This window comes from Macaca fascicularis, chromosome 6 (assembly GCF_037993035.2).
Source record: "Macaca fascicularis isolate 582-1 chromosome 6, T2T-MFA8v1.1".
In the NCBI taxonomy this organism is placed as follows: domain Eukaryota; kingdom Metazoa; phylum Chordata; class Mammalia; order Primates; family Cercopithecidae; genus Macaca; species Macaca fascicularis.
Window position 1 is genome coordinate 108,800,270 of NC_088380.1, and position 24,147 is coordinate 108,824,416.

A 24,147-nucleotide genomic window follows, 5' to 3' on the forward strand; every position below is an offset into this window, starting at 1 on the left:
AAGTAGCGTTTTATGATTATTCATCTGACAAATATTTATTAAGCATCTGCAGAGAAACAGGCAGTAATCTAGATACTGCAAATAATAGTGAAACAAAGAGACAAATTTCCTAACAAGTACAGTATAAAATCAAGATTTTTAATTGAATTTTATATTACACATATACTTTTTTCCTATTTTTCTACTTATTTTTTCTAATTATTTTTCTACTTTTTATTTTTCTTATTTTTTGACTAGTCATCTCTGAAAGGTTCATATTATTCTTTCAAGTACATATGTCACCATTTACATAAACTCATTCCTACAACTTGCCAATTTATTTCCTTCTGAGTTTTAAAGTATTACTTAGATGTCCAATATCTATTTTATTTTCTTGGAATTGAGACTCACTACAGAAAATACTGCATCTAAGAACATCAGCATTTTAAATGTTGTTTGATATGTATCCCCAAATTGCTTAAGAATGTAATTTAGGCTGGGCATGGTGGCTCACGCCTGTAACCCCAACACTTTATGACACTGAGGCAGGCAGATCACAAGGTCAAGAGATCGATACCAGCCTGGCTAACATGGTGAAACCCCATCTCTACTAAAACTACAAAAAATTAACTGGGCCTGGTGACAGGCACCTGTAGTCCCAGCTATTTGGGAGGCTGAGGCAGGAGAATGCCATGAACCCAGGAGGCGGAGCTTGCAGTGAGCCAAGATTGCACCACTGCTGTGCCACTGCCCTCCAGCCTGGGCAATGGAGCAAGACTTCATCTCAAAAAGAAAAAAAAAAAATGTATTTTAAAAGTTTATAACACCAGAAACATATAAGATTATGTGTTAATTTGAACTATCAACATTTTTAAATTTATCACATTTAAAAAGAGAAGGGAGTACTCTGTGTTGTTTTTATTTATGTTTTAATTTTAGAGTTAAATATTATTTTCATAAACTTGGTATTACTATAATGGATTTCTGTACACAATGTTTGTATAAAATGTTAGACTATTAGAGGCATAAAAAAATCCAAGTTTTGTGGGAGAACACTAGAGAATGTATACCTGTGCTGTATTACCTATAGAGTAAAGAAGCAACTACTCAACTAGCATCGCAGAAATTAAACCAAAGAGCAAGGATGAAAAGAGAGAAGTAAGTTCTACATTTGATGAAACAATAAAAGAGCCACAACTTTAATTCAAAACATATGAAAAATGTCACCTAAATAAAAAGAAAATACACATAACTCCATACACTGGAGGTATCTCACAGAATTCTCCAACATGGGAACATTAATTTATTGTATTATTATTTGTTATATTTATTGTATATTTATTATTTATTGTATTATTATTTATTGTATTATTATCTGTTATGCAATTTTACAGCATTTAAAATAATTAGTGAGAGTCCCTTTTCTGACATGATTTAAGTCCTCCAAGTCTCATCCCTCCAACTGATTACAAATCAAAACTCTGGTTAAAATATGCAAAAAGTAACTACCTATAGAAGTTCTAAATGAAAGAAAACCAGCTGAATTGTGGAGGAGAAGAGAAAGATATTGGGGTAGAAAAAGGCATTTAAATTAAAAATTGCTGAAAACTACCCAAATTTGGTGAAAATATAAATTTATGGATTCAAAAAGTTCAGTGAATTACAAACAGGATAAACTCAAAGAAAACCAAACCATCATACTAATGAAAAGCAAAATTAAAAAAAAAATACTGAAAATAGCTAGATAAAACAATATATATTATATATAAGTAAATCAATTATTTGAATCACCGTAGATGTATCATCAGAAACCCTGGGTGCTGGAAGACAGAGAAGCATCATATTTACAGTGTTGAAAGAAAATAATGATCACCCCAGAATTCAATGTCTAGTGAAAATATACTTCAGGAATGAAGGCAAGACAAAGATATCTTAAGTTAAAAGAACATTAAGAGGATGTCACCAGCCTACCTTCTTTACAAGAAATGCCAAAATAAGTTCTTCAAACTTAAGGCAAATGATGATGCTGAGTGAAACTCACATCTTCATGAATGATGAATATTAAATTTCTGGGTAAATATAAGACTATATTATTTTCATAAGATATTTTAAGTATGGTTATTTTTTAAACAAGTCATAATATTATCTATCACAAATTTGAACATATGTATAGCTATAAGACATGTTACAAACTGCAACATAAGTGTTACTGGGGAGAAGTAAAAGTACATATATGGTGAGTTTTATACCTATATGGTTTTATATTATACTATGTTCTATAATATTAATTCTAAATAGACTGTGAAATGTTATATAATCTAAGAGCCATCAATTAAAAATCAATTCAAAGAGATAAAACAAGATATCAAGGTATACTAAAATGAAATAGCAAAGTGGATTCAATTCCAATAATAAAATTGGCAGGTAGATCTAAACTCAGCCATATTGATAACTCTATTAAATATAAATAATTTTTGAACTCCAATTAAAAGACAGAATAACAGAATTGGAGAAAAGGTAAACCCATACTTACTCTATGCTGGCTACAGGAGACAGTCTAAACGTAAAGACACAGATAGGTGGAAAACAAAAGAATAGAAATAAAATATACCATAAAAATAGCAAAATAATGTTATAATAATGATTTAATATCATGCAAAATACACTTCAAGACAAAGAATATTATTATCAGAGATGAAAAGGAAACTTTTAGAAAAATGGATGGTTCATCAAAAAGATGTGACAATTACTAATATGTAGGCATATAACAGAACCTACACATTAATAAATACACAACACAAAAATAAAAAAAGAAATAGACAATTATACAACTATATTAGGTATTTTTCAAACACAGTGTTCGGAATTTAACACAACATTATAGGCCACACAAAGTGACATGAAAAACTGACTTAAAATTAGAGAAAAATAAACAATATAAGTAGATTCATAGGTGACCTAGATAGCAGAGTTAATAGTAAGAATGTTAAAATAGTTATGATTAATATGCTCCAGAAAGTACGGGAGAAAAATGAATAATGTAGCTTAAATTATGTAGAATTTCACCAGAGATTTATATTCTAAAAAAAAAAACATTAATACTAGAACTAAAAAATACAAGCGAAATTAGAACCTCAGAAAATGGGTTTAACAGCAGAGCAGACACTGTGAAATAGAGGATTCGTAACTGGAAGATAGATGAACAGAAAATATCCATATTTAAATAAACAGATGAAAAGGGATATAAAAGAGAAAAAGTGGCAAAAGATTATGGAACAGAAGTGGAAATGACTATTTGTAGTCTGGGTTAAGCAGAATTCCAAAACAGCACCCAAGATTCTCTCCCTCTGTTGTGTATATCCTACATAATCCCTAGGACTGTAAGTTGATAAGGAAGCAAAAGGCATGACTCAACTCCATAGGTGGGGGCTCAAACATTGGACCAAATTGAGGACTAGCTAAAACAGGGACAGGGTGAAGCAGCTTTCCGTAAGACATGTCCACCAGTGTGCCATGTCAGTTTACCATTGCCATGGCAACAATAGTAGTTACCACCCCTTTCCATGGCAATGACCCAACATCCCAGTTACCCCTCATCCTTTTCCTAGAAATTTCTGTATAATCTACCCCTTAATCAGCATGCAATTAAAGTGGATATAGATATACCTGCAGACCGGCCTCTGAGCTGTTACTGTGGGCACATTGCCTATTGGGTAGCCCCACTGCACAAGGAGTAGTACCTCTCTGCTGCTACTGTACACCAGTGCTTCAATAAAAGTTTCTGTGTAATAGCGACCTTTAATGACGCCCTTGAATTCTTTCCTGGGCAAGGCCAAGAACCTTCCTGGGCTAAGCCCCAATTTTGGAGCTCATCTGCCTGCATCAATCTGTTTTACTCAATTATATTCTATGGCATAGTTTAAGAAAGGAAAACTATCGTGGATAAACCTCACCTAATTAGGTGAGAATTAAAATGTACTAAGCTCCTCTTGAAATCAGAGATACAAAATATACAATGTAAGGGAGATTCTCTGTTGCTAACACTGAAGATGGAGGGAGTCATTTGTGAAAGAATGTGGGTGGCCTATAAAAGCTAATACTGGCCTCCAACTGACAGCTAGCAAAAAAAATTAGAGCCTTGTTTTTTTAACCCAAGGGAACCAAATTTGGTCAATAACCTGAAGAAACTTACAAGTGAACTCTTTCCAAGGCCCTCCAGAAAGAGCACAACTCAGCCATCACCCTGATTTCAGCTTGTGAGACTTGGAGCAGAGGATCCAGTCATGCATAGCATGTCTGGATTGCTGACCTTAGAATTGAGAGCTAATAAATGAGTGTTATTCAAATCCACTAAAACTGGGGTACAATAATCCCCCCTTATCCATGGGAAATACATTCTAAGATCCCTGTATGTCCGAAACCATGAATAGAACTGAACCCTATATCTACTCTTTTTTTTCCTATACATACATACCTATAATAAAGTTTAATTTATAAATTAGTCACAGTAAGAGATTAACACTATTAATAAAATAGAACAATTATAGCAATACTGCAATAAAAGTTATGTGAAGATTCTCTCTCTCTCTTTCTCTCTTCTGTGTCTCCCAAAATGTTTTAATATTTTCAGACCATAGTTGATTGCAGGTCATTTAAATTACGGATGCAGGGGCTACTGCAGTTTATTATGTAGCAATAATAAACTAATACATAGTTCCCAAAAATACAGGAAAGAGAGAGAGAGGTTAATAGCTAAGAAGTTTTCAACTGATAGACAAGAATCCACAGACTCAAGATACTCTGTGAAACCCAAGCAAAATAAACATAATCAAAGCCACATCTATATACATCAAAGGAAAACATCTAAACAAAGAGAAAATCCCAAAGCATCCAGAAACAGAAGGCAACATATGGTGTCTTTTAAATGTTGGTGGTGGGGGGAATGAAGAGTGGGGGGAATCACTGCCAATCTAAAATTCCATACCCAGTGAAAACAGTGTTCAAAATGAAGGTGAAATAAAGTTCTTCAGGCAGAAGAAAAATAATTCCAGATGAAACAATGGAAATGCAAGGAAAAGGGTAAATATAAGTCAATATTGACTGTACGAAAGCCAAATTATAATAGCATATTTCATTTAAAACATATAAAAATACATATTAAAAATAGCACAAAGATAGTGGGTCAGTAAATAAAATTAAAATATTCCAATGATATTTAAGCTGAATGAGAACCTGAAGCCTTGCTTCCTATAATCCTTAATCCTTTGGATATGATTTACTTTCCTCTTCAGAGATAAATAGAATGAAGTTTCTGTTGAACCTCTGGAAGAATATTCATATTGCTATTTTATAATGAAAACTATATCAGCTACTGAAAGGAATCAGTCTGCGGAGATCACAAAAAAAAAAGCCCATGATTTCTTTAATATCTATATAAAGAAATTTGAAGATCTTTGGAAGCATGGATAAGAAGAATACATGTGGTTCTCAATGAGGAAAAGCTCCCCAGGAATATTATCAATATCAACAGCAGGTATGTATTTTCAGTTTTAGTACAGCTGCACTTTTTCTAGAGAAACCTAAAAATCGTTAGAGGTATAGTATTTCCTACTACTCCTCTCACAAACTTTTGCATAAACTTCATTGAAGAGCATCTAATTTTGACTTATATTGGCCCTGATCGTATTTTGAATAGGAACATTTAATCAGAATTTTTTCACACTTGTCATATTTTCATTGAGAAAATATTTTTCAAAGGGGATTCCATTAACAGCATATAGGTACTTGATCATTTTTTGTATAGTGTATCTTATTTTAATTTTAATTTTGTTGAGATTATTTTTATTGGTATCGATCTTTTCCCATTTGAAATTGATGCTTATTCTATCCATTAATCAGTTCCATCCATATCACATTTTACTAACAGCTTCTACTTTGTAGGTTTTGTATCAAAGCCATTTTTTTCTAGCAAGGCTAATTGTCTTACTAGGCAATTTCTGACATATTGATTTTATTCTTCTTTCAGTTTTCATTAAGTATCAAATGTTATCACACAGTTTGAGTGACTATTTTGTGGATTATTTCTATCACTATTATTCCTCATAAATTAATTACTCCTTAGAGAAATATATATTAAAAAAAAACTATGAAGAGTTTCATTAAATAAATAAAGTCTCTAAAAGAGATTCCCTAGAAAAAAGGAAGCAGGGGTTGGAGCTATATCCTTGATGGAATGTTTAGCTCTTGAATATTCCATGGAATCAAAACATCAAGGTCAAACAGTTTTACTGTATACTGTGATGACATAGTGAGCATTTAAAAATAATTTACTTATAGCAAAATAAAATGAAGGAGAGGAAGTGGTGTTATGGGATCTTTGGGATGTCACTTTGGAGGCCAGAAATCTCTGTAGTTAATGTGCCTTTGCCCAAGTTCTTATCCTGTGCCCAGGAAGAATGAGGTAGGCAGACAAGTGGAAGGTTAACAAGAAGGAGAGGAGCTTTATTGAGTATTACAACAGCTCAGAGGAGAATTGCAGTGGGTAGCTCCTCTCTGTAGACAGGTTATCCTGTCCAGTATTCAGCTCTCAGCAGAGAGGAGTCCCTCGAGAGGGTTGCTCCTCTCTGCAACTGGTCATCCCCATGTCTGCAGCTCTAAGCAGAGAGGGTAGCTCCTCTCTGTAGCTGTTCATCCTTCATTGCTCCATCCTCTGCCTGCTCTGGCTGATCCCTGGGCTTTTATGGACCTCAGAGGGGAGGTAGTGCATGCTGGTTTGTCCATGGGTGGCCATGGGCAGACCAGAAAAGGCACCACACCTCTTTGTTGCTCTCTCCCATTCTCGAAGACTAGTCAGAGCAAGGAAAGATAAACAGAATTTTCAAAGAATGGATCCATGCTTCTGTGCTATTTAAAAGGTGAAAGTTGGAGTAGATAGTCCATCATTTAGTTAAAAGCTTATTTATGCAACTTGGGATATTAAAAAATTAACCTCAACAAGTGGTAGAGTGGTCAACTGTTCTCCATGACAGAAGAAGAAAATGTGTTAGCAGGGTGGCAGAAAGCCCAGAGAAATAAGGGATTCGGATGGTAATGGCCCCACAGATGAGCACACAAGGGAATTTTAAAATAGTCTCAATTTACATAAATGCCAAAGGCAAACAGAAATAACATATATTCAAGTCACATATGTTATTGCCCTGTAAAACTCTAACTAACTCTCTCACTTTCCTGGATGTACTAACAAAAGCATACAAGTTAGGGTGACTTCTGATAAACCATAGGACTAATTTCCACATCTAAATTAATGTGGAGCAGAAAGAGAGAAACAGCAAAAAGATAGAGAGTAAACAATTTGAATTCTTCAGTAGGAGAAAAAACTCAGTGAAAGGTGACCAAAAGGATAGTATTCATCTATCTCTAGGTGTGTAAAAGATTGTGGCTCAAGGTTTCAGGAGATTGGGTGCTGCTGTAAAGTAGCATAGAGCTAAGACAAACTACATAGGGGAAGGTTCTCTCAGGCTGTTTCATTCAACTTTGCTATGGCAAGAGGTAGATAAGAGTTCCTCATTGCTTTAAAACAATAAAGTTGGGATGATGTAATATGTGTGTGTGTGTGTGTGTGTGTGTATGTTGCTGTTGTTTGTTTTTATGAGATGTGTTCTCACTCTGTCACCCAGGCTGGAGTGCAGTGGCACAATCATGACTCACTGCAGCCTTGACCTCCCAGGCTCAGGCAATCCTCCCACCTCAGCTTCCCGAGTACCTGGGACTACAGTCATGCACCACTATGCACAGTTAATTTTTGTATGTTTTGTAGAGACAGGGTTTCGCCATGTTGCCCAGGCTGGTCTCAAACTCCTGGGCTCAAGTGATGCACCCTCTTAGGCCTCCCAAAGTGCTGGGATTATAGGAATGAGCCACTACACCTGGCCCCATAGATGTGTTATTGAGGACTAAGCTCTGATTTTTTTTTTTTTTTTTTTTTGAGACAGAGTCTCGCTTAGTCGCCCAGGCTGGAGTGCAGTGGCGCGATCTCGGCTCACTGCAAGCTCCGCCTCCCGGGTTCACGCCATTCTCCTGCCTCAGCCTCCCGAGTAGCTGGGACTACAGGCGCCCGCCGCCTCGCCCGGCTAATTTTTTGCATTTTTAGTAGAGACGGGGTTTCACAGTGTTAGCCAGGATGGTCTCGATCTCCTGACCTTGTGATCCGCCCGCCTCGGCCTCCCAAAGTGCTGGGATTACAGGCGTGAGCCACCACGCCCGGCCGCTCTGATTTTTTTTTTTAATCTTGCCCAAACTCCTATCTAATGGATCTGGGGAGACATGCCTTTCAAACCATAAATTCTCATCAGATGGGTTTTATTTAACCCATATATCGTGACTAACTTTCCAATCTGACTCTGGCATAACATTAGGTGACAAAGAAGAAAATCAAAATATTTTACCTCAAAACATATTTCTTTGCCATATTTTGAAATGGTCCTGCAAAGCAGTCCTTTGTGGGGGGGAAATTTGCATCTGTAAAGAATCTCTATTAACATAACAAATAACGTAACATTTCTTCGGGGCCTTTCTAATCCTGAAGAGGTTAACTGAGAGTCTATCGCCTTTTAAAAGGTCTGAATAGGAAACATTTGTCATCTGTTGTCTCTAAGGGCAGCCACTATGAGACTTCAAAAGAACCTTGGTCTCCACAATCTTTTTTCTTAACCTGGACATTTCCTTTCTATTGATCCCAAGTCTTTAGACAAACTCAACCAATTACCAACAAGAAAATGTTTAAATTTACTTATAGCCTGGAAGCCCCACCCCAAAACCCTACCCCAACTACCACTCTCCCCTCCCCTGTCTTCAAATTGTTCTGCCTTTCTGGATCAAACCAACGTATTTCTCAAAGGTATTTGATTGATGTTTCATGCCTCCCTAAAATGTATAATACCAAGCTTCACTGTGACCACCTTGGGCACACTTTCTCAGGATCTCCCAAGGTGTCACAGGCCATGGTCACTCATATTTGGCTCAGAATAAATCACTTCAAATACAGAGTTTGACTCTTTTCATTGACATTTTAATTTAGGAATGTCTCTTTCACTCCCAATTTCCATAAGCTCTTTGTATTGCGGCAATATAAAACAAATTTTTGGCCAGGCACGGTGACTCACAGCTGTAATCCCAGCAGTTTTGGAGGTGAGGCCAAGGCAGGTGAATCACTTGAACTTAGGCATTCTAGACCAGCTTGGGCAGTGTGGCAAAACTCCATCTCTAAAAAAATTACAAAAATTAGCTGGGTGTGGTGGTGTGCACCTGCAGTTTCAACTATCCTGTAGGCTGAGGTGGGAGGATAGCTTGAGCCCAAGAGGTGGAGGTTGCAGTGAGCTGGGATCTTACCACTGCACTCCAGCCAGGGTGACAGAGTCAGACCTTGTCTCAAAAAATAAACACACACCAAAAAAACCCACAAATTTTATTTTCTTGTCTTTAACATGTAAAAGGGGAAAATAAGAAAAAATAGGTTTTATAGAGAGTTGGAAGAAAAATGTTAATAGCATTTACAAGCTGAACATTTCACTAAAGAGGAAGAAGCATAAAAAATAATAGTTATAATATAATGAAAATATAAATGTATAACAAAACATAATAATTATAAAAACTAATTACCTTTTTTCGGGTTAGTGCTTTAGAATACATACACCCTGCAAAGCAGGGAGAAAAGTATTCGATATCATCTCTTCCACATATAGAAGAATAAACTGAAGATGAGCATCTACATTTTTCATTGCAAGGAGCCGTGAGGTTTCCCAACTGCCCTTCTCTATAGAAACAAGATGGAATGTAATCATATTACCATTATTTTATAATTATTGAAGCAAATGTCAAGATATCAGTGAGATCCATAAAATATGCTTATTGAAATAATTTCTTTTTTTAACAGCTTTACTGAGGTCTGAGGTACAATAGACTGCACGTACTAAGATTAAAATTTGAAAATTTTTGATATATGTATACACTTGTGAAATCATCACCAAAATCATGCCAACAAACATAATAATCAAAAGTTTATTTATAACAAATATAATAATAAAAAAACCCCAAAAGTTCCTTGTGCCCCTTTATAATTTCCCCACTCCTTGGCATACACTGATCCACTTTCTGTTACTATTCATTTGTTTGAATTTCCTAAGAGTTTATGAAATAGAATCATAAAATATGTCAAGTTTCTTTGGCTTCTTTCATACAGCTGGTCTTTATTTGATCTTTGTATGGCATATGCTTCCATGTCTCTTGGATAAATATTAAGAAATAGAATATTTGCATCAATAAAGTGAGCGCGGTAGGCGTTCACTTAACTTTTTAAGAAACTGTCGGTTTTTTAGAACTGTTGTGACATTTCATATTTCCATCAGCAGTGTATAAGAGTTTCGTTTGTTCTCCTCACCACCACTTGGTATGGTCTCTTTTTAAAAAAATGTTAGACATTTTAACAGGAGTGTAGTAGTTTCATATTTGGGGTTTTAATAAGCATTTTGCTAGTGAGAAATGATGTTGATAATCTTTCCATATATTTATTTTCAATCTGTACTTTTTATTAAATATCTGTTCCAATCATTTGCCCATTTTGTTGGATTGCTTACTTTTTAATATTCTGGAAGTAATTTTTTTGTTAGATATATGATTTTCCAATAGTTTTGCACATTATATGGCTTGCTTTTTCATACCATAAACAAGTTCTCTCAAACAGTAGTTTTTAAATTTTTGACAAGTTTCAATTTATTAATTCTTTTTTTTTTTTTTTTTTTTGGATTATGTGTTTGGTGTCACATCTAAAAGATACTTGCCAAATGCAAAATCAAAAATATATTCTCTTATATTTTTGGAGTTTTATATTTTATATTTTCATCTATAATCCATTTTGAACTATTTTATGTGGTACAAGATGTGAATTAAGTTTATTTGCATATAGACATCTAATTATCCAGAATAATTTGTTAAAATTATTGGAACAACATAAAATTGCCCACTTTTAGCAGTCCTATTCAAAATAGTACTGGAAGTCCTAGCCAGAGCAACCAGGAAAGAAAAAGAAATAAAAGGCTTCCAAATTGGAAAAGAGAAAGTCAAATTATCCCTGATCATTGATGATACAATCTTAGATCTAGAAAAACCTAAAGACTCCATCAAAAATCTCTTAGATTTGATAAATGAATCCAGTAAAGTTTCAGTGTAGAAAATTAACATACAAAATTAGTAACGTTTTTATACACCAATAAAAATCTAGCTGAGAACAAAATTAAAAAGGCAAGCAAGGCCGGGCGCCATGGCTTGTGCCTGTGATGCTAGCACTTTGGGAGGTTGGGGCAGGCGGATTGCCTGAACTCAGGAGTTTCCGACCAGCCTAGGCAACACGGTGAAACCCCATCTCTACTTAAAATACAAAAAATTAGCCAGGCGTGGCAGCATGCAACTGTAGTCCCAGCTACTTGGGAGGCTGAGGTAGGAGAATTGATTGAACCAGGAAAGTGGAGGTTGCAGAGAGCTGAGATTGTACTACTACACTGCAGCCTGGGCAAAAAGAGTAAAACTCCATCTCAAAATAAATAAATAAATAAAATAAAAAGGCAAGCCTGTTTACAATAGGTCCAAAAAGTAAAATGCCTAGGAATATATTAAACTAAGAAGGTGAAAGATTTCTATAAGAGAAGAAAACTACAAGAAAGTAATTGTTGATGACACAAACAAATGGAAAAACTTTCCATGCTCATGGATCAGAAGAATTAATCTTGTTAAAATGATTTTACTGCCCAAAGCAATCTACATATTCAATGAAATCCCTATCAAAATATCAGCATCATTTTTTATAGAATTGTTTAAATCCTAAAATGCACATACAAGCAAAACTAGAAGCCCAAATAGCAAATGTAATTCTAAGCAAAAGGAACAAAATTGGAGGTATCACATTATTCAATTTCAAATTACACTTTAAGGCTACAGTAACCAAAACTGCATTGTACTGGTATAAAAATAGACCCATATATCAATGAAATAGAACAGAAAACCCAGAAGAAAAGCCACATATTTACAGCCAACTGATCTTTGACAAAGTTAACTGGGACATACATTTGGGGAAAGGACACCCTTTTCAATATATGATGCTGGGAAAATTGGATTGTTATGTATAAGAGAATGAAAATGGACCCCTGTCTGTCACCCTATACAAAAAGCACTCAACATGGGTTAAAGACTCAAATAGAAGTCTCTAAACTCTAGAAATACCAGAAGAAAACATAGGAAAAATTCTTCCAGACATTGGTCTAGGCAAAGAATTCATGATTGATACCTCAAAAGCACCAGCAACCAAACAAAAATACACAAATGGGACTTAATTAAACTAAAAAGCTTTTGCACAGCAAAAGATATAACCTACAGAGTGAACAAACAACCTGCAGTTTGGGAGAAAATATTTTCAAGCTATCCATCCAACAGAGACTAATAACCAGAATATATAAGGAACCCAAACAGCTAAACAAAAACCCCCATAAATAATTTCACTGAAAGGGGGCAAATGACATGAATAGACATTTTTCAAAAGAAAACAAAAACAGCCAACAGGTGTATGATAAATGCTCAACATCATTAATCATCAAACAAATGCAAATTCAAACTACAATAAAGTATGATCTTACTCTAGTCAGAATGGCTATTTTTAAAAAGTTAAAAAATAACAGATGTTAGCAAAGATATGGAGAAAAGGAAATGCTTCTACACTGTTGGTAGGAATGTAAATTAGTACAACTTCTATGAAAAACAGTATGAAGTTTTCTCAAAAACTAAAAAATATAAGTACCATTCAATCTAGTAGTCTCACTATTGGGTAACTAACGAAAGAAAAATAAAACAATATATCAAAAAGATATCTGCATTTATTTATAGCAGTAATATTCACAATAGCAAAGATGGAATCATCCTAAATATCCATCAACAGATGATTGAATTAAAAAATGTGAGATATATATATACACACACACACACACATATATATACACACACATTGAATAGTATTTAGTAGTAAGAATGAAATAATGTCTTTTATGGCAACATGGATGAAATGGGAAGTCATTATCTTAAGTGAAACAAGTCAGATACAGACAGACAAATAGCACAAGTTCTCACTCATAAGTGGGAGCTAAAACTTGTGTACCCATAATTGTAGAGAGTGGAATGATAGACCATGGAGACTCAGAAGGGTAAGGAGGTGAGAGGGTGATAGATAATGAGAAATTACTTAATGGGTATAATGTATGTTATTTGGGTGATAGACACCCTAAAATCCCTGACTTGACCACTTATATCACCTATGCATGTAACAAAATTGCAATCATACCCCACAAACTTATGCAAATAAAAAATATATTAAAAATGTACTGAGACTTGTTTTGCAACCTGGAATATGCTCCAACTTGGTAACCATTACATGCATGCATGAATAAAGTGTATATTGTTATGTGGGCCATTTCTACAAATGTCAGTTAGGACAATTGGCAGTATTGTTCAAACCAGAATTTTTTGATCTGCATCTGACCACTGATTTCTTTGGTCTACTTTTTCTATTTATTGTTGAGTCTTCTATTTATTATCTGGCTATAGCTATAAATGTCTTCATTTCTCCTTGCAATGTACACATTTTTGCTCTATATGCAGTTAATATATATTTAGAATTGTTATGTATTCCTGATGAATTGGTCATTTTATCATTATGTAATGATCTTCTTTATTCCTGCTAATATTCTTTGCTCTCAAAACTACTTGATCTGGTATTATACTCCAGCTTTCTTTTGATTGTTGTTAATAAGATACATCTTTTCCCATTCTTTTCTGCTTAATATACTACTATCTATATTTGAAATACATTTATGAAATGCAGCATATACAGTTCGGTCTTCTTTTTTTTTTTCAAAATAAAGATTATCTCCCTTTTAACTGATGTTCAGCTATGTACATTTAATGTGATTACTAATATGGTTAGGGTTAAATCTACCCTCTTTTTGTTTCCCATTTGTCCTCTCTCTTTGTTCACTTTTTCCTCTTTTTCTGCCTAATTTGGGATTAAACATCTATTTTTTAATAATTTCATTTTAACTATGTTAATTTATTTGTTGTGACTCTCTTATTTTAGTGATTGTTTTAAGATTTATAGTATACATTTTTAACTTAACACAGTCTACCAACATGCGCTATTACGGCATTTCATGTAAACCCATATTACATGTTTTTCTGTTTTAAATAACTATTTTCAAAGAGACTTAAATAATAATTTTAAAAATGTATATTTATCCACATAGTTAACATTTTTATTGTTCTTCTTTCCTTTATGAGGATTCATATTTACGTCTGGTATCATTTCATTTCTGACTGAAAGACTTCCTTTAACATTTTATGTAGTATAGGTCAGCATTCAAGACCAGCCTGGCCAACATGGTGAAACCCTGTCTCCACTAAAAATACAAAAATTAGCTGGGTGTGGTGGAGGTTACATGCCTGTAATCCCAGCTACTATGAGGCTGAGGTGGGAGAACCACTTGAACCTGGAAGGTGGAGGTTGCAGTGGGCCGAGATTGTGCCACTGCACTCCAGCTTGGGTGACAAGAGCAAAACTCCGTTAAAAAAAAAAACAACTTACTTTTTTTGTCTAAAATTATTTCTCAATTTTTTGACAGATATTCTGGCTTGATATAAAATTACAGGTGATTTGTCTTTTTAGGACTTTAAAAATATTCCACTGTCTTCTTACCTGCATTTGTTTCTGATAAAAATATGCCATTACCCTTATCTCTGGACCTTCATACATAAAGTATTTTTCCTGCTTTTGCTAATTTTAATATTTTCTTTGTATCACTTATTTTGCATAATTTGATTATTATGTGTTATGGTATAATTTTTTTTATTATAAAGCAAGACTCTTTATCATTATAAATCAATCATAGGCAACCAGAATTATCCAAATCAGTAGCTGTACATAGGACTCTCTAATAGTCAATTGTCATAAATCATTTTGAAGAATGAAGAATACATTTCTTGCTAGATAGTTTACATGCTGTTTTGCTGTTTATGTAATGTGTGGTGTCTCTATAATATCATAGGCAATACACATATAGTGTAAACACTTTCATAATTAAAAATAATAGAAATTCTGTCCGGGTGCGGTGGCTCACGCCTGTGATCCCAGCACTTTGGGAGGCCAAGGCGGGTGGATCACAAGGTCAAGAGATCGAGACCTATCTGGCCAACATGGTGAAACCCTGTCTTTACTAAAAAAAAAAAATACAAAAATTAGCCAGGTGTGATGGCAGGCTGTAGTCCCAGCTACTTGGGAGGCTGAGGCAGGAGAATCCCCTGAACAGGGAGGTGGAGGTTATAGTGAGCCAAGATTGTGCTACTGCAGTCCAATCTGGCGACAGAGTGAGACTCCGTCTCTAATAATAATAATAATAATAATAATAATAAAAGAAATTCTAATGTTCATCTAATTAATAAGTGACCAATTTAAAAATAGACATTAATGCAAAATGCATTTATGTGAAGCAAGACAAAGCCTGTAACCACATTTTTTATTAGTTAGAAGTGTGGTGGCCGAGCATGGTGGTTCATGCCTGTATTCCCAGCACTTCGGGAGGCTGAGGCAGGCAGAGCAAGAGGTAAGGAGATCGAGACATGGTGAAACCCTGTCTCTACCAAAAAAACAAAAACAAAAACGAAAACAAAAAAGGACAAATTAATCTGGTGTGGTGGCAGGCACCTGTAGTCCCAGCTACTCGGGAGGCTGAGGCAGGAGAATTGCTTGAACCCAGGAGATGGAGGGTGGAGGTTGCAGTGAGCCGAGATCATGCCACTGCATTCCAGCCTTAGTGACAGAGCAAGAATGTCTCATTAAAAAAAAAAAAAATGTGGCAGAAATGTTGGTTGGACAATAGTTGGGAGTCATCTATGGTTCCTAGGAATTATTAATTAGTCTAATCTAGTAAAGCTTCCAAACACTCCTTGACATACTTCTATTATTTAAAAACCTACTTTATATACTTACTTCTTTATTAAAATATATTAATGTCTGTGGTGACATGTATTGGGCAAATTAACTAAGAATTTAGAGACTAATTCCTCTAACTCAATAATCTTTCCAGTAGCACAGATAATACATGATTTACAATTATGTAATGAAAGTTCATCTCAAAACACCAACATTATCACTCTAACATCATTGCTGTCTGATTAGAGTACAACCTGCATTGTTATTGCTTTAACTGAAAATCAATTTCTCAATCATTGAATTACATAAAGCCCTGAGAGGGATCATACTTATTATCTCTGTCTTCAATTTGCTAGACTTTCCTGGGCTGTCAGTTCATCTAGATTTAGAGTAAATGTTAAATGCAGTAGTTAATCTCTAAACTGTTAGGAGATGTGGCTGCTGAGATATCGTCAGACATAATTCCTTTTTCCTATCTCCATTGTTTTGAAGTGGGGAAGGGGAGTAAATCTTGGTTGGTGTAGAGCCAATTTGTCTTTATTTTGAGAAAAGAAATGAAAACAGAGTTCCTATATCACTGTCGTAATGTAAATATATGAACAAAATAGTAAAAGGCCTAAGAAATGTTCAAAATACTACGTGTAAACCTCTTTCCTTATGAAGGATACAAATGTCTCATAATTCTTTAATGGAGAATGAATAAGAGAATTCATAATTATCTTATTAGTTCTGTTGAAGCTGTGAAGCCTTGCCAATGAATTTCCTTCCAATAAATAATTTCCCATTTATTTGCAGAGATTTAGCTGAGACTCTCCAGGTTCACAGTCTTTAGGATCCACCTCATCTTTCGAGTTGCGGCCACGCTGTTTCTAGACATCTTCCAGGTAATGGTTGAACATATTCAAGATTAATGACTGCATATTGCTTCCCAAAATGAAACTCCTAGAATGGGTAAATTTTTCTTCCAAAATCCTCTGTTGGATTGGCAATGCTTTGGTCAGATATGAAACATAGCCTGAGGCTTTCCCTGTCCAATTCTATTTCCTCCCTACTCTCTGTTTATAGGTGTCAGATCTGTTTCATGATCCTAAGGCTTTGCCTACCCAATTCTTCTTCTTTTTTTTTTTTTTTTTATACTTTAAGTTCTAGGGTACATGTGCATAATGTGCAGATTTGTTACATATGTATACTTGTACCATGTCGGTGTGCTGCACCCATCAACTTGTCAGTACCCATCAACTCGTCATTTACATCAGGTATAACTCCCAATGCAATCCCTCCCCCTTCCCCCTCCCCATAATAGGCCCCGGATTGTGATGTTCCCCTTCCCGAATCCAAGTGATCTCATTGTTCAGTTCCCACCTATGAGTGAGAACATGCGGTGTTTGGTTTTCTGTCCTTGTGATAGTTTGCTGAGAATAATGGTTTCCAGCTGCATCCATGTCCCTACAAAGGACACAAACTCATCCTTTTTTATGGCTGTATAGTATTCCATGGTGTATATGTGCCACATTTTCTTAATCCAGTCTGTCACTGATGGACATTTGGGTTGATTCCAAGTTTTTGCTATTGTGAATAGTGCCGCAATGAACATACGTGTGCATGTGTCTTTATAGCAGCATGATTTATAATCCTTTGGGTATATACCTAGTAATGGGATGGCTGGGTCAAATGGTGTTTCCAGTTCTGGATCCTTGAGGAATCACCACGCTGTCTTCCACAATGGTTGAAGTAGTTTACAGTCCCACCAACAGTGTAAAAGCATTCCAATTTCTCCACATCCTCTCCAGCACCTGTTGTTTCCTGACTTTTTAATGATTGCCATTCTAACTGGTGTGAGATGGTATCTCATTGTGGTTTTGATTTGCATTTCTCTGATGGCCAGTGATGATGAGCATTTTTTCATGTGTCCGTTGGCTGTATACATGTCTTCTTTTGAGAAATGTCTGTTCATATCCCTTGCCCACTTTTTGATGGGGTTGTTTTTTTCTTGTAAATTTGTTTGAGTTCTTTACACAACGAAAAAAGAGAATTTTAGACCAATATCCGTGATGAACATCGATGCAAAAATCCTCAAAAAAATACTGGCAAACTGAATCCAGCAGCACATCAAAAAGCTTATGCACCATTATCAAGTGGGCTTCAACCCTGGGATGCAAGGCTGGTTCAACATATGCAAATCAATAAACGTAATCCAGCATATAAACAGAACCAAAGACAAAAACCACATGATCATCTCAATACATGCAGAAAAGGCCTTTGACAAAATTCAACAGCCCTTCGTGCTAAAAACTCTCAATAAATTTGGTATTGATGGAACATATCTCAAAATAATAAGAGCTATTTATGACAAACCTACAGCCAATATCATACTGAATGGGTAAAAACTGGAAGCATTCCCTTTGAAAACTGGCACAAGACAGGGATGCCCTCTGTCACCACTCCTATTCAACATAGTGTTGGAAGTTCTGGCTAGGGCAATCAGGCAAGAGAAAGAAATCAAGGGTATTCAGTTAGGAAAAGACGAAGTCAAATTGTCCCTGTTTGCAGATGACATGATTGTATATTTAGAAAACCCCATCATCTCAGCCCCAAATCTCCTTAAGCTGATAAGAAACTTCAGCAAAGTCTCAGGATGCAAAATTAATGGCAAAAATCACAAGCATTCTTATACGCCAGTAACAGACAAACAGAGAGCCAAATCATGAATGAGCTTCCATTCACAGTTGCTTCAAAGAGAATAAAATACCTAGGAATTCAACTTACAAGGGATGTAAATACCACATTTACAGCCATCTGATCTTTGACAAACCTGAGAAAAACAAGAAATGGGGAAAGGATTCCCTATTTAATAAATGGTGCTGGGAAAATTGGCTAGCCATAAGTAGAAAGTTGAAACTGGATCCTTTCCTTACTCCTTATATGAAAATTAATTCAAGATGGATTAGAGACTTAAATGTTAGACCTAATACCATAAAAACCCTAGAAGAAAACCTAGGTAATACCATTCAGGACATAGGAATGGGCAAGGACTTCATGTCTAAAATACCAAAAGCAACGGCAACAAAAGCCAAAATTGACAAATGGGATCTAATTAAACTAAAGAGCTTCTGCACAGCAAAAGAAACTACCAGCAGAGTGAATAGGCAACCTACGGAATGGGAGAAAATTTTTGCAATCTACTCATCTGACAAAGGGCTAATATCCAGAACATACAAAGAACTATGGTGTAATTTTTTTCATGTTTCTTGTACCAAAGTTTTGCTGAGTTTTTAACATGTTTATGGTTTCTTTTTACATGAAATTTGAAAAATTTTGGCCATAATATCTTGAAATATTTTTCTTTCTCCAGATGCCCTCCTTTGGGGACTTCAGTTACACATACAATGGCCACCTGAAGTTGTTCAATTCATTGACGTTTTGTTTATTTTTGTTAATTCTATTTTCTCTCCATTTTCTGTTGGATAATTATTGCTACTGATATGAAGTTCACTTATCATTTATATTTTATAGCTTTGGATCATATTATCTCTCTATGACACAGCTTGTTGGCTGACCACACTAACCCAATAAGCAACCAAATTAACTCCTGGCCAGGTCATAGTACTTTAGAAAGGCCCCTGTTCCTAGATCCTAGCCTTACACAGATGTTAATTGAGAACCAGGATTTACCAGGATTCCTTCACCCAGCACGCTCTAAACTTTATCTCCTATCTACAGAGCATCATAATATGGCTGGAATTCTTCCCTGATTTTCATGGGATTTCTGCTTGATTTTAGCCTCCTAGCTTCATAATATAGCAAATTTATTGAGTTATAAGCTGGTAGAGTGTTGCATCATTTGTTTACCTTTCTCTTCTCTCTGATACCATGGCCTATGTCCTAATTTTTTTCTCTTTAGACTAATATGTTATTAAAATTCTTGTAATCTTACTAGATGCTTTCGCCCAAACTCTTCATCCAAATTCTCAGCTTCCTGCCAATATCCAGAATCAGCAAATACCCTCAGGGAAAAAGTGGCTGCAAAAAGTTGCCCCTCCTCTCCATGGTTTGCCTTTTCCCAGGATTTTGGCCTTTAAATTCCTAGTTGCCTAATAACTCTTTGATTCCTTTTACCAAATATTTTAAGACTGTATTCAGCTTTTCTAGTTATTCTCAGTGGGAAGATTGATCTGCCATAAGCTAATCCATTATTGCTGGAAGTAGAAGTCTTAAACTCTTATTTTACTTGTTCAGTGCTTTGGTTTCCAATTCCAGTTTTGTTCTTTAGTATTTAATATCAAGGTCTGCCTAGTTCTTTGAATTTTGGCACGTTTAGCTTAAAGGAGATATTACCCATACATACCTTCAGATGAACTTTAGTTCCATTCTTTGATGTCTATAAGAAGGCAGACAAACCAATTCAGAAACACAAGGTAAGATTGGCTTTGCACAGACAGTTAGTACTGTCTCCTAGTTGCTACTCACTCTAACACAAAACTTTATTTCTAGGTTCTGAACCTCTTCAATGTGTTTTTTCTTCATTACTTTATGAATGCATAAACAGTCATATAAAAAGATACCATTATAATATTTGTGCCTTACTATGAAAGTTTAAACTGTACTTTATATTTCTTGTATGTCTTCAATAATTCCAATAATTATATGAACATGTAAGGGTTTCTAGATAGATAATTATTAATTGCCTGAGGAATATGCTGTAGGATTTTGATGTAAAAGTCTAATATACAAGATTACATTTACCCATCATAATCTTCATTGATCCCAGCAAACTGCAGTGGATTACAGCGTACCAAAGTAATAAACATGAGCAGTATAAGTGATATCACAGATGTAGCCATTATAAATCTCATAAGGGCTTTACAAGACATTTCTAATGTGGAAGCAATGATACCTCCCAGAAGCTGGCCAAGTGCACCTCCTGGAATTAAAACAAGTCCTAAAAAAAAAGGAGGAGAAAAACACAATTAAAAAGAATCAGCTGTTAGTACAGATAATACATACATTTATATAATTTCCTTTGCTCTAAACATATAGCAAACATGTATTTAAAATAAAACACAGAAAATGTACAGTTATGCTAAGTATCTTGGCAAACCCGAACCTTAATAGAAACAAAAACCTGTCAGTAGGACTGAAGCCATAGGCCTACTGACTTTAGGGCAGTGATGGTGAAGTTTTGGTCCTTTATAGTAATGTTATCAAGGACAAATCGTTCCATGCAAAACAGAAGATGAGAGCTGTCTTATTGAGAGCTATTATTAACAAGCTTCCTGGATTTATAGCTTCTCACAACAGACAGGATTATACTGACAAAAGTTCACAGAGATTTGTTAACAAGAATTGAACCAAGCCACCCATTAGTTCTACAAATGGACGTCCAATAATAATAATCTCACAATAAAGTGGGATGCTACAAGAACCATTATAAGACATTGTTTTCTATTCAAGAGTAAGGAATTAGAAACAAGTAAGCAAAAGAAAGAGGACAAGGAGGGGGAGGAGAAGGAGGAGGAGGAGGAGGAAGAGGAGGAGGAGAAATATAGTCAGAAAATAATCAGATGAGATAGCACAGCAAATTCATACATTGATGCAATTCCCTCTAATCCAAATATATAATAATGTTAGATCTAAATACGAATTTAACAATAAAAACATAGGATTAAAAACAAAATAAATCCCATTAACACTAGACTAAATTTATAAAAGTGCCTGACAAAGACTTGAAAATAAACAATTTTAGAATGCTTAGAAAGATAAATGACATAAAGAGCTCCAGTCGGCAGCTCCCAGAGACCAACGCAGAAGGCGAGTGATTTCGGCATTTCCAACTGAGGTACCTGGTTCATCTCACCTGGACTCATTAGACAGTGGGTGTAGCCCATGGAGGCTGAGCAGAAGCAGGGTGGGGAATCACTTCTCCCAAGAAGCAGAAGGGACTGGGGAACTCCCTCCCCTATCCAAGTGAAGTCGTGAGGGACTGTGCCATGAGGGACTGTGCCGTGAGGGATGGTGCTATCCAGCCCAGGTACTACGCTTTTCCCATGGTTTTGGCAACCCGCAGATAAGGAGATTCCCTCGGGTGCCTACACCACCAGAGCCCTGGGTTTCAAGCACAAAACTGGGCTGCCATTTGGGCAGACAATGAGCTAGCTGCAGGAGTTTTTTTTTTTTTTTTTTTTTTTTTCACACCCCAGTGACACCTGGAACCCCAGTGTGACAGAACTGTTCACTCCCCTGGAAAGGAGGCTGAAGTCAGAGAGCCAAATGGTCTTGCTCAGCAGGTCCCACTCCCATGGAGCCCAGAAACCTAAGATCCACTAGCTTGAAATTCTTGCTGCAAGCACAGCAGTCTGAAGTCAACCTAAGATGCTCGAGCTTGGTGGGGGGAGGGGCATCTGCCATTACTGAGGCTTGAGTACGCAGTTTTCCCCTCACAGTGTAAACAGAGCCGATGGGAAATTTGGACTGGTGGAACCCACCAGAGTGGGGCAAAGCCAGACTGCCTCTCTTGATTCCTCCTCACTGGGCAGGGCATCCTTGAAAGAAAGGCAGCAGCCCCAGTCTGGAGCTTATAGATAAAACTCCCATCTCCCTGGGACAGAGCACCTGGGGGAAGGGGTAGCTGTGGGTGCAGCTTCAGCAGACATACACAGTCCTGTCTGCTGCCTCTGAAGAGAGCAGCAGATCTCCTAGCACAGTGCTCAAACTCCACTAAGGGAATGACTCTTCCTCAAGTTGGTCCCTGACTCCCATGTCTCTTGACTGGAAGACACCTCCCAGCAGGGGTCAGCAGACACTTCATACAAGAGAGCTCCTGCTGGCATTTGGCAGGTGTCCCTCTGGGACAAAGTTTCCAGAAAAGGAGCAGGCAGCAATCTCTGCTGCTCTGCGGTCTCCACTGGTGATACCCAAGCAAACAGGGTCTGGAGTGTACCTCCAGCAAACTCCAGCAGACCTGTAGAAGAGGAGACTTACTATTAGAAGAAAAACTAACAAACAGAAAGCAATAACATCAACATCAACAAAAAAGATGCCCACATAAAAACCCTATCCAAAGGTCATCAGCATCAAAGATCAAAGGTAGATAAACCCACAAAGATGAGGAAAAACCAGTGCAAAAAGTCTGAAAATTCCCCAAACCAGAATGCCTCTTCTCCTCCAAAGGATCACAACTCCTCACCAGCAAGGGAACACCAACGGACAAAAAATGAGTTTCACGAATTGACAGAAGTAAGCTTCAGAAGGTGGGTAATAACAAACTCCTCTGAGCTAAAGAAGCATGTTCTAACCCAATGCAAGGAAGCTGAAAACCTTAATAAATGGTTACAGGAGCTGTAACTGAATAATTAGTTTAGAGAAGAACATAAATGATGTGATGGAGCTGAAAAACACAGCATGAGAACTTTGTGAAGCATATACAAATAACAATAGCTGAATTGATTAAGTGGAAGAAAGGATATCAGAGGTTGAAGAACAACTTAATGATATAAAGCATGAAGACAAGATTAGAGAAAAAAGAATAAAAAGGAATGAATGCCTCAAAGAAATATGGGACTATATGGAAAGACCAAACCTATGACTGATGTACCTGAAAGCGATGGAGAGAATGAGTCCAAGTTGGAACACACACTTCAGGATATTATCCAAGAAAACTTCCCCAACCTAGCAAGACAGGCCAACATTCAAATTCAGGAAATACAGAGAACACTACTAAGATACTCCATGAGAAGAGCAACCCCAAGACACATAATTGCCAGATTCATCAAGGTTGAAACAAAGCAAAAAATGTTAAGGTAGTTAGAGAGAAAGGTCAGATTACCTATCATGGGAAGCCCATTAGACTAAGAGCAGATCTCTCTGCAGAAACCTACAAGCCAGAAGAGAGTGGGGGCTAATATTCAACATTCTTAAAGAAAAGAATTTTCAATCCAGAATTTCATATCCAGCCAAACTAAACTTCATAAGTGAAGGAGAAATAAAATTCTTTACAGACAAGCAAATGCTGAAGGATTTTGTCACCACCAGGCCCGCCGTCCAAGAGCTCCTGCAGGAAGCACTAAATATGGGAAGGAAAAACTGGTACCAGCCACTTCAGAAACACCCAAATATAATGACCAACAACACTATGAAGAAACTCCATCAACTAA

At 36.2% G+C, this 24,147-nt stretch overlaps 1 protein-coding gene across 1 annotated transcript in view; it reads right to left on the reverse strand.

Annotated features, from left to right (window-relative positions):
- Window positions 1-24,147, reverse strand: part of SLCO6A1 (solute carrier organic anion transporter family member 6A1) — a 145,587-nt gene that overhangs the window by 29,629 nt on the left and 91,811 nt on the right. The window contains exons 7-8 of the mRNA XM_045394049.2: window positions 20,741-20,936; window positions 9,637-9,790 (exon numbers count right to left, since the gene is read on the reverse strand). Of these exons, the coding sequence (XP_045249984.2) occupies window positions 9,637-9,790; window positions 20,741-20,936 (350 nt within the window). The remainder of the gene's footprint in view (window positions 1-9,636; window positions 9,791-20,740; window positions 20,937-24,147) is intronic.